Consider the following 12,250-nt stretch of genomic DNA (forward strand, 5'->3'; position numbering starts at 1 on the left):
CCAAAACTCATTAGCCAAATACTGCACTCGGCGCCACCTCTTCTGCAGATAAAGATCTTCTCTGACAAATTGTCCAGGTGGGGGCAGAATGATTGTGGACTTCATTGTAAGGATATGGTTCGGAGTTAAAGGTTCAGGTCCGGATGGGTCATTCAAATGTTCCACGGTGAGTGGTCTGCTGTTAATAATGGCCATAACCTCATACAGGAACGTCCTTAGAGAGGTGCTGTCAAGCCTTTGTGCTGACTGGTCGAGAATAGCAGTAAGAACACTTCTTATGGTTCTTATTTGCCTCTCCCAAACACCGCCCATGTGACTTGCCGCTGGAGGGTTCATAAGAAATTCACATCCTAGAGCCTTCACTCTTTCTTGATCCATTCCTTTCATGAGTTCTGTAAACTCTCTTCTTGCACCAACAAAATTGGTTCCTTGGTCACATCTTAGTTGACGAACATTTCCTCTTATGGCAATAACCGCTCTTAAGGCATTAATAAATGCGTCAGTTGTCATGTCATCAATCATCTCTATGTGTATGGCCCTTGAACATAAACAGGTAAGTAAGAGACCATATCTTTTGAGACCCTTCCTTCCTTCTTTAACATAGATCGGACCAAAGCAGTCTATGCCGGTGTAAGCAAAAGGTGGAGTTGTTTCCGTTCTATCTTGTGGTAAGTCACCCATTCTTTGTTCTTCAGTACGTCTTCTGTACTTTCTGCACTTGACACATTTGAAGATGTGTGACGAGACTGCACTGCTGCATCCCAGGATCCACCATCCATTAGCTCGCAGTTCGTTCATCGTCATTCCACGTCCTTGATGATGTACTCTTTCGTGAAGGTGCTTGATAAGTAAAGCTGATATGTGGCTGTTCTTTGGGAGTATTGCCGGATGCTTCACGTGTGGGTGCAACGTGGCTTGACTTAGGCGTCCTCCCACCCTTAGGATACCTTCTTCGTCCAAGAATGGACTTAACTTGAACAGCTTACTGTCTTTGGTCTTGGCAAGTACTTTCTTTAGTTTCAAGCTCTTTATCTCATCTGAGAATGCGTCTTCTTGAACTAACTTGATAATAGTAAGTTCTGCTTCTTTCCTTTCTTCTAGGCTTGTACTTTCGTTGGTTCTTTGCTTCACACCTTTGTATTCTTTGATTTGTCGTTTCAATCTGGCAACTGCTCTTACTGCCCTTGACCAATCAGAGAATTTCTGTAGGCGATCCAATAATGATCTGTCTTCCTTTGCCTTAGTGTTACACACAAGGGCCTTGCGGAGTTCAGGATCATTTTCCTTGATTTCTCCCACCTTGCGTTCTCTGTCAGGTAGTTCTTTTTGCCACAGAAACTTTGGTCCTGTGAACCAGTTTGAGGTCTTAAGTTGCTCTGCAGTCAAACCTCGAGAGGCATGATCTGCCGGATTGTCCTCAGAGGCAACATAAGCCCATTGTTCAGGCTTTGTACTTGACTTAATTCTCTGTATTCGGTTGGCTACAAACACTTGAAACCTTCTGGCGTCATTGTTTATGTAGCCAAGAACGACTGTGGAATCCGTCCAAAAGAACTCTTGCAGATCTTGGATTTCTAGCTCATTCCGGAGCATGTCGCTGGTTCGAACTGCAACAACTGCCGCAGAGAGTTCAAGTCTCGGTATAGTTGTGACATTGGTTGGTGAAACTCTTGACTTTCCCATTACCAGACAGCAATGGACTTCGTCTAACTTGTTAATGGCTCGCAGGTAAGTACATTCACCGTATCCGGAGACACTTGCATCCGCAAAATGGTGAAGCTCATACCTTTTAACGTTGCCGAAACTTGGAGGTAAGAAGCATCTTTTGATTTGCATTTCAGCCAGCTTAGGTAGGTCTCTGATCCAGGCCTCCCACCGCGGTCTTAGGTTTTCCGGAAGTTCCTCATCCCAGCCGATCTTCTCTCTGCACATTTGCTGGAGTATTTGTTTCCCCAAAAGGACGAAGGGTGCCATGAACCCCAAGGGATCATACATAGAGGCTACGGTAGAGAGCACACCTCTTCTTGTTAGCGGATTGAGTTTTACTTGAACTCTGAATTTGAATGAGTCAGATGTGATGCACCACTCTACTCCAAGAGCTCTCTCCATATGTGGTAAACTCAAGGCCATGTCTAGATCTTTGATTGTGGCGCATTCTTCTTCTGGGATGGTTGCCATCACGTTCTCACTGTTGGAAACAAACTTGTGGAGTCTTAACTTGCCAGTGCTGCAAAGTTCTCTTGATTCTTTGACAAGTTGGATGGCTTCCTTCTTAGTTTGAACGCTTGTCAGACCATCGTCTACATAGAAATTTCTTTGAATGAAGCGTATGGCGTCTTCGCTGAACTGACCTTGCCCTTGTGCTGCCAGATGTTTCAGGCCGAAGTTGGCACAGCCAGGAGACGAGGCCGCTCCAAACAAGTGGACCTTCATTCTGTAGATTGATGGGGTGGTTTCCAAGTTGCCATTTTCCCACCATAGGAATCTTAAATAATCTTGATCTTCCTCTTTCACGTGAAACTGGTAGAACATTTTTTCGATGTCACACATGACTGCAACAGAACCTTTTCGGAAGCGGCATAGGACACCCACCAATGTATTTGTCAAGTCAGGACCGGTGAGCAGATGGTCGTTGAGGGATGTTCCTTGAAACTTGGCAGAACAGTCAAATACTATACGTATTTTCCCTGGTTTCTGTGGATGATAAACTCCATGATGTGGAATGTACCAAGCCGAATTGTTGTCAATTTCTTCCTCAGGGACCTTCTCTGCGTCGCCACGTGAAATGATCTCATCCATGAAGTTTACGTAGTCTTTGTAATACCTTTGATCTTTCTTTAATCTCCTTTCAAGACAATTCAAGCGGTGTATTGCACATGTCTTGTTGTTAGGTAATTTTGGTCTTTCCTCTTTAAACGGTAATGGCATTTCGTAGTGACCATTGTCCTTTTGTGTGATGTTTTCTCTCAACTTCGACAGGAACTTGAGATCTTCTTGAGACACAGGATCATCTTCTCCAGCTCTTTCTGAGAAGTCTGATTCAAGGACCTTTATGATGTCTGAGGGAGTAATTTCTTTTACTTTGGTTCGGCTCACATAGTGTACTTCAGTTTTGAGATTGATAGAAGGCTCCATACCTGGTGTCACTTGTCTCACTACTATGCGATGGCTGATTCCGATGGCGTCGCCGTAGTCTACACAGGGATTCCCGTGGCCAACAATACTCCATCCAAGGTCTGTACGCTGTGCGTAAGGCTGATTTTCTTTGCCAGACACAACGTCCCTTGGAAGTAGGGCTTGTGAGCAGTTGTACCCAATGAGCAGACCTACTTCGCAGTCCTGCAGAGATGCTATCTCTTCTTGGAGGTGCTCTAGATGGGACCAAGCTTTTGCAGTTTCATTTGTTGGTATGTGAGTTCTGTTGGCTGGAATAAACTCACGCGTGTAGACTGGTGGTAAGGGGATCTTCTTACCGGAGTAAAAGCCTCGGACTTGTAGGTCGTTTACTCTTTGAGAACTTACTACTGTGGTTCTTGAGGTCATAGTAGAGAGCTTGAGCTTGACATGTTCTTTGTTTGCTTCCAAAGCTTCAGCTACTTCACTTAGAACAAAGGTTGTGTCGCTTTGAGAATCCAACAGAGCATATACAAGGACTTCCTTTGCTGGTTGAGTTATGGATGAAAGCCAGACAGGAATTATTGCAGCTGTTTGCGTGTTAGCTTCATCAAGTATTACTCTATTTGAAGTAGCGACTGTGGTTGTTTCCTTGTGTTGTATTGATTGAGGTTTTTCTTTGTAGTTTTCTTGACTTGTACTTGGCTTCTTTTGACTTGGATTTTGCTTGGCTTGTGACGGTCTTTGTTCTTCTTTGGCTCGCTCCTCGTGCAGACAGGTAGGATGCCGCTTGTGGCACATGTCGCAAACACTCCTACTGTTGCAACTCTTTGAGTAGTGACCAGACTTGAGACAACCAAAGCATAGCCTTTCGGCTTGAACGAATTTGATTCTGTCTGAAACTGCTTTCTCCATGAACTTCCTGCATTTGTGCAAAGTATGCCAGGTCTTCTTACAGAAAATGCATGTTATGACAGTATTTTCACTGGAACTTGTGGTCAGTGACTTTGCTCCGAAGCTTTGATGTCTTTGGCATTTTGGTTTTTCAGCCTCACCTTGTTTCAGTGACTGCAGCGATGTGACAGGGTTGCAGGCAATTTTTGCTTCCCTTGACAGAAATTTGACAAATTGGCTGAAGGAGGGGAATTGGTTACTCTCTTCTTCTACTTCAATAACCTTCCGGTTCCATCTCGCTGTTAGCCAATCCGGTAACTTAGAAAGAATTTTCCTGTTTTCATTACAGTCATTCAAGATTTCCAACGCCTTGATGTGGACCATGGCAGCCTCGCAACTACGGAGAAAATCGACGAACTCTCTGAACTCAAAGCTGTCCTTAGATCCCATCTTGGGCCACGCTTGGAGCTTGTCTCTGTACGATTTCGCAATTGTAAATGGATTTCCGTATCTCTCCTCCAAAATCTCCCATGCAGCAACATAGGCAGATTTGGTTCCGAGTAGGAAATAGCCATCGAGTGCTTTCTTAGCTTGTCCACTTACATATCTACGGAGGTAGTATATCTTCTCTTTGTCTTGAATGTTCTTCTGGTCGATCAGTGTTTCAAAGGAGAGTTTCCAGTCATTGTATTTCAATGGATCCCCACTGAATACTGAAGGTTCAGGAATTGGAATTCTGTTTGCACTTAAAGCGCCTGCCAGCACCTTAACGAGCTCTGTTGTACTTTCATTTGAGGAGGTGGTCACAGCTTGTGGTACGGGAGACGTATACAGGGACAGAGGACTTGTGGGAGCAGGCACTTGGTTATCTGCTACCATCTCATGTTCTAGTATGTCTTTCCGCTCTTCTTCTATGGCCATCACTTGATCGTACACCTGCATTCTTGCTCGTGCTGCATTGAGACCTTTCACTGCCTCCAAATGCTGTACCTTTCTCCGTTTTTCCTCCAGAGTCTTTTGTAGAGCTGCATGCTCTTCTTCCTGGTTAGCTTTAATTTTAGCTTCCTCTTCCTCTCTCTGTATTCTTCGTTTCACCTCTTCTGCTTCTTGTTCTAAACGACGCTTTACAACTGCTGCCTCTTGATTAGCTATCTTCTTTTTAGCTTCTGCTTCTAGGTGCTGTATTTCCAATTGTTCTCTTTCTTGTTCTTGTAACACTTTCAGAACTGCTTGGCTTGCAGCAGCGTCAGCGGCAGCTTCTTGTCGTTTTACAGAAGACCTGCTTGAATGCTCTGAGGCACCTTTCAAGATAGAAGTGACAGAACCCGATTTACAAGTACTTGAGTCGAAGAGAGAGCCTGCTTCCGGCCAATCTTGTTCTTCTTCTTCTAGAATCCTTCCGTCCAGTCGACTTGAGGCTCTGGATACAATGAACGTAGAAATCTCTACACACAGATCCACTCTTCGACGCGTGTCCTGGTCTGGAGTTGAGACTTTACGTAGTTCATCATAAACACGCTGGACATCTACAGAAAGACTCCTGACATCACCAATGATATCATTAAGCAGATCATCAGATAAAGGCTCTGTTGGTTGTGATAATGGCTGCTTAGAAGATTTAACTTGTGTTCTCCATTTGTTATAAATATAGTTAAACCTTTGTTGAAGCGCTTTAATTTGTTCGACTTGCATTTCTCTACCCTTTTCTGTTAGAGTTCTGGTTCTCTGACTTCGTCTTAGCTGTTGCGCTTCCTCTTGCTGGGCTGCAGCACCACTCACTCGACCTTCTTCAGGTCGGTCTTGGGAATTTGCACTATCCCTAACACTGTCCCTTACCTGAATTGTAGGCTCACTTGGCTCTGACATTTTAGAATCATTGCTTTAAATTGACTCAATTTTGTAAATAGAAGATGTACATAGTAAATGAAACCTCTAAATCAACCTTTAACACTTACTCAAATGTAAATGTCTCTTAAATATAAATACTTAAAGGCTTAAACAAATCAAATGGTATGATTTAAATAACAGTATTTCAATAGAGTTCAAAATGCACTTAGAAATTGAAAATGTGCAAAAACAAAACCAGCTGAATTCAACTTTGGATATTACCTTTCAAAATACACTCAATATATATATAACAAACTTCTGAAAACTTCAATATCAAATGGCAAATAGCCTTCACTTATTTCCAAAAATACACTTTAAATTTGAAATATATAAAGTTCAATGAGAAAATGTATTTACTCTTTAAATTTGGCACCTTAAATGTGTCTATAAATGGCAAGCTTCAACTAAATTACATGAGCAAATAAGTCAAAACATTTACCACACACACCACAGTAACTATCATTCACAGTAAGAATCCTTTGGCAAACCTTTACAAAAGCCCTCTTCTTAGACCACTCTTGACTTATTAGTGTCCAAGTTCTTTATGGCTTTGTCTTAATAACGTTGCTCTTTAACACTGTGTGCGTCTTCTTACTTCTTTATGTGGTGTATAGTGCGTGTTTTCAACTCATCTGTCAGTCCTTCAATGACAGCTCCGTGCGCCGTAATCACGTCGTGACAAGCCCGCTGGTCCTTTGAACTTGCCGCTGTCCCTTACTGCCCACTCGCGTCGATGAACAGTCCGAGTTTTCACTGTAATTCCCTCGAAGCACAGGCAGACACAAGTGGCTTTCTTGCTACTGGTTTATTTGAAGGCTTCTCTCCAAATCCACCGTGAAAACTAAACACACAGTATTGACGAGAAAATATAGAGCCCATGTTAGCATAACATAAAACAATAGCATGCACAGCATGTGGAATAACATATTACCAAAGTAATACAGACAAAACAAAATACCTCGTTGGCTGCATGCTGCAAAAGGGAATAGTCTTCGAGTCTTCCTTATAACCGTTCACATAAAATTAAAGTCTATTTTGACCAGCATAAACTTTTCACCGGCGCATATATGATGTCCTCGCTTGCTGCTTGCTTAAGAGTCTCACTCACGCGAGAGCAGCACGACGAGACTTGTACATAACTTGGGGCTGAGACTTCAAAATAAAAGTACTATTACTTGTACTAACTGAAATTATGTATAAATAACAAAGGCAACTTAAATTCACTCTCAATTATGACAGTCTTAGAAAAAGTAGACAAATTATATAAATTATATAAGCAATATAATTGCAACAGTTACAGAAGGTGAGCTGTCTCCCTTGAGGCGAAGAGATCGGCTATGGCTGTACCAAAGCGGTCCCAGATCTCGCTCACAACCTCTGGATGCAGCCTCCATTCTCCGGGGAGGGGTCCCCCCCTGGAGAGCTGATCCACTGCAAGGTTCACCTGACCCGGCAGGTGCATTGCCCTCAGGGACTTGAACTGTGGATGTGCCCACTCCCATGTTGTCCGAGCCAATCTGCAAAGGCGAGGGGAGCCCAGGCCCCCCTGCCTGTTTATATACGCTGCTGCCACTGTACTGTCTGTTCTCACCAGCACATGGTGGTTCCTCAGCTCTAGCAGGAAGTGCAGAAAAGCTAGACAGATAGCCTGTAATTCCAGAAGATTGATGTGCCATGCTAACCAGGGTCCGTGCCACTGGCTGCTGATGCCTTTGCCCTCGTGGATGGCTCCCCAGCCTACCAGGGAGACATCAGATGACACCACCTGGCGACGCAACACCGGCCCCAGTGCATTGTCCCGTGTTAAGTTGGCTGGCTGCTCCCACCAACGGAGAGCTACACGCAGTCTGTGTGTCACCAACACACTGGCTTGTAGATTTCTCTGTGGGCAAAGTCCAAGGCTCAGGAGGCAGCGCTGCACTGGGTGCATGTTCAGAAGAGCCAGGGGCACAATGTGCACTGTGGCAGCCATCAACCCCAAGAGGCGGAGGCACAATCTCCAGGGCCCAGTATTTCAAAACTTGTAATCTGGATCAGAATAATCCGGATAATGAAATCCTCCTTTTCTCAGTCATGGATCACGGTGATCCTGCTGACTTTATCTGAGTATTTCAAAACACAGGCAGGGTGGATCACTGTGATCCCTACCTGGCCGGATACGGATTTCCCAATCTCAAGTCTCCGCCTCCGGGATCTGAAACATGGCGGACTACTTCATGAAAGGAGTAGCACAGAGCCGACTTTCACGTCAAAAGTGTAAGTTAACCGTCGTCTATTGTGTAGCGGTTTTAATACCATACGAACGGCAACCAACACATCATGCAAGCCAACTATTTGAATTGTCACCTTATTAAAAGCAGGCCGTGGCGATCTCTAATTGAGACGCGGCCGTGCTAACGGGAGCTAACGCGGCTCCATTGACTTGTGTGTTAAGCAGCTAGCGGGCTATCATTAGCGGCTATCATTAGCGTCACGTCATTTGCAACACGGCAGATTTACAGTATAAGCAGGCTGCATTGTGTACAGACCTGCTCAGTGCTTAGAAAACACAACGCAACACAGTTTGAGTATTAACTACAAGGTTTGTTCAGAAGGTTCAGAATGCTACAGTAGCCTAATGCCGGTGATGAGGAAGCCTATGAGAGGCTCCTCAAAATGGAGACAGAAAGGGCAATCAAACAGACTGAACTGGCCAAAGAGCAAATTAAGCTGACGCTGCTTCAGCAAAAAGAGACAGAATTGAAAATCAAGCTGTTAGAGAAACAGCTTGACATTTGAAATAGCATGGTCCTGTTTTAGTTAGTGGTCACATTATTTGACATGTCTTTGTTGGAATAAAACTTTGTTTGGACCCTGCATCCCTTTGTCTTTCTCTGTTTTGGTACATGCAAGTTACAATGTTTGGTGAACTAGAATTTGAGAAATAATTGTAATTTTATTTACAGCAGTTTTACAGTGTGGTCAAAATTTTTACTATGCTTTAAATTTTTTGATATTACTTAAATTACTTGTTAGAAGTACAACACTAACACTTAAGTGTAACGAACATCTTGAGTAACAATATCTAGGAGAAGTATGAGCTGAGAGTTTGTCAGTCCAAGTCAAATCCACCTCTGAGGTGGGATTCAAATGATCCTGAAATTTTGGTATCAAGTTGATCCAGATATCTGACTTAACTTTTGAAATACCCAAATCAGCCTTTTATCTGGATTCAAGGGAGGATTGGATTACCAGAGCTGAAACCCTGATCTTCAGGATCAGGATTCTCCTGATCTGTGTTGAAATACCCAGTTTTCAGATCAGATCTAGATTTAATCCAATCCGACCAGGATAATCCTGTCAGATCACGTTTGAAATACTGGGCCCAGGTTACCCTGGCCCCCGAACGGAACTGGGACAAGCAAGCCCTGAGGGCGGCTGGTCTTGCTGGAGTTAGGGAAAGAGTTCCTGCTCTGGCATCCAAACACATGCCTAGGAACTCCATGGACTGTGAGGGCTGGAGCCTGCTCTTCCTCCTGTTGAGGCGCAGGACTAGGTGCTCTAAGTGCTGCAGGAGCCGGGTCACATTGTTGCAGCACTGCTCCTCCGAGCGAGCACACACCAGCCTGTCGTCCAGGTAATTGCGGATGCGAAGACCCTCCCGACGCAAGGGTCCCACGACTGCCTTCATGCACCTTGTGAACGTGTGGGGGGCTAGTGATATGGCGAATGGGAGAACACAGAACCCGAAGGTTCTGCCGTTGAAGGTGAACCTGAGGTAGTGTCTGTGTCCCTCCCATATTGGGATCTGAAAATATGCATCCTCTAGGTCGATCGTGGCAAACCAGTCGCCTTGGAGGATGGCCTGTCGAACCCTCGGCACAGTCAACATCTTGCATCGTAGGGGTCTCAAAAATTTGTTTAGCCCTCTCAAATCCAAAATCGGTCTGAGTCTCCCATCTTTTTTGGGAATGAGGACCGTGACTGAGACAGCCAGAGGTGCTGCCTCACCATCCAGAGGGAGGCCATGGCCCTGCCAGTTGCCACCACTTGCTCTTTCATCAGCTTAGCTAGGAGCGAGGACACCTGCTGCACCTCTACAGCTAGGTCGGAGCCTCCCTCCTCCAACTGTTTGGCCAGCTGGCGCTGATACAAGGTCCCCGTGTTAACCAGCTATCCCTGAATTGCCACAGCTCCATGCATTCTGGCGAGCATGGCATCCATCATTTTAGTGTTCCTGCTCAGGCAGCTCGGCTACCCCAAGACCGACACCAAGGGCTCTAAAGCCTGATCCATGGGAGGTGGCGGTCCACAGCCAATCCTCTCCCGACCATGCACACATGCCAGCCATCTACATAGACCTGACCAGCGATGGGCTTCAGATGGTTTAGCAAACCATCTGAAGTACCAGTTCCTCTACATCAGGAAGCAGTGGTACAGAAAAAGAGCACGACTGACCTGCTTCTTCATCATCAAAACGGGAGGCCCTCCGGCCCTGCTCCGCTGGCATTCCGATTTCCAATGCCCCAGCGGCCCGAGTAATGAGCTGGTGATAGAGGGGAGGTGGTTGCTCCTGCTCCTGCTCCTCTTCTACCTGCTTCACCACACACACCTGACCTGGTCTTCGCCCTCTGAGTCAAACCCCAGGATGTCAATTTCCCCTTCATCCGATGCATCTGACATGGGGCATACCAGATCCAGCTCCTCCTACTCTACCAGGGCGGAGGCGGGGTGCTGGGTAGCAGATGAAAAATGCCCTAGCCTCCCTCACTCTAGCTGGCAGGATAAAACAATTCATGCAGGAGGCCGGGTCCCGGCTGGCCATGCGTGCATGGTCCAGCCCGAAGCAATGCACACATTGATCGTGACCATCCTCCATAGGCATCCTTATCCCACAGCCCAAACAGGTGTGGCCTACTGGGCTTGCCATGTTCTCTGCACAACAAATATATGTGAATGCTTGTGAACTGAAAGGAAATTATGCACTCAGTGGCACTATTCACCCCAAGTGGACCCTGGAGGCATGTCAGTCACTCGGCTTTTCCCGTTTGTTTTCCCCTTTGGAATTACCCACGGCTAAAGTACGCCTGTTTGCGTCATCCAACTAGGTCGGATTCCACGAGGGACTACGGCTGTGGCCGTTAGACGGCACTGCCGCCGATACACACAAGCCACACTTGGCCACGGTGGTGTAGCGATCATCTTGGAAGCACGCTCGCCGCTTCCTCCGACGAGGTCGGATTTCATGTAAGATGATGGCTATGCAAGCAGACCGGCATTGCAAGCTGCGGCATTGCAAGCTGCCACGCTTTAACCAGCCTGTGTAGAAAGGACAATGCAGCGATCCAGAGAGGGGCCCATAGACCAGCTCTCCTGCTCACTAGGTAAGCGGACAATGCTGATGTCAAAACACACACGCTAAATCATGCACAACTCAAATGCCAAGATAGACACACGTCTGACTGCTTGACCGTGGAAATCAAGGTATTGGAGAGGCCACGCATGCGTGGTGCTTATATAACCACGGGTTGCTAATCGGTGCGTGGCCACCACAGGTGATGTGTCTTAAACAGTATCCATGTCAGCTGCCCCCGTGGGGGTCAGTCCCCGTACATATGGATATGTAGGGTGGAGAGATAGTCTCGACACGATAGAGAACCGGAATTATACAGAGGAACTCTGCTGTAGTCATTATTAAAAGTTATCAAGCTGATTTTATTTTGAAATCGAGGAAAATTTAACTGAGATAATTATCAATATCATTTTATCAGCGCTACAAACTATACTGGAAGAAAATGCAACAACACGTATCTGTTTGCTGCTTTTGTGTGTGTGTGTGTGTGTGTGTGTGTGTGTGTGTGTGTGCAGGCTGTCAGGCTGTCTGCTCACAGAGGAAGGCTGTGCTTCTCTGGCCTCAGCTCTGAGCTCCAACCCCTCCCATCTGAGAGAGCTGGACCTGAGCTACAATCATCCAGGAGCCTCAGGAGAGAAGCTGCTCTCTGCTGGACTGGAGGATCCACTCTGGAGACTGGACTCTCTCAGGTATGGAGAGGCAACGTCTGCTAGAAGGCTGAGAGTCACACACATTTTCTCTGTCACACTGAGAAGATGAGGAATACTGTTTAATGTTTAATGGAGGATATGAGTGGAAATCCTTCATATTGAAGGTTATTAAATGTCCATGTTTCCATCATCAAAGATAATCTGCTGGTCTGACTTTGTTTATTCCCCAGTGTGGACCATGGTGGAGAGCAGTGGCTGAAACCAGGTCTGAGGAAATGTAAGTGTGTATTTAGTTTGATTCATGAAAACAAAGCAACACACATTCAACTGCTGAGATAGAAAGTCCATCTACACCACAGCATGTGACGTCCAT

General features: G+C 45.7%; 1 protein-coding gene across 1 annotated transcript in view; it reads left to right on the top strand.

Moving 5' to 3' along the window:
* Positions 1 to 12,250, top strand: part of LOC139649470 (NLR family CARD domain-containing protein 3-like) — a 44,991-nt gene that overhangs the window by 28,171 nt on the left and 4,570 nt on the right. Inside the window, exons 10-11 of the mRNA XM_071525882.1 lie at positions 11,743 to 11,916; positions 12,108 to 12,154. Coding sequence (XP_071381983.1) covers positions 11,743 to 11,916; positions 12,108 to 12,154 — 221 coding nt within the window. The remainder of the gene's footprint in view (positions 1 to 11,742; positions 11,917 to 12,107; positions 12,155 to 12,250) is intronic.

The sequence above is a fragment of the Centroberyx affinis genome, unplaced genomic scaffold (assembly GCF_046629955.1).
Source record: "Centroberyx affinis isolate AG114_WGS23_722 - 3 ecotype Tasmania unplaced genomic scaffold, CSIRO-AGI_Caff_v1 ptg001352l_1, whole genome shotgun sequence".
In the NCBI taxonomy this organism is placed as follows: Eukaryota; Metazoa; Chordata; class Actinopteri; order Beryciformes; family Berycidae; genus Centroberyx; species Centroberyx affinis.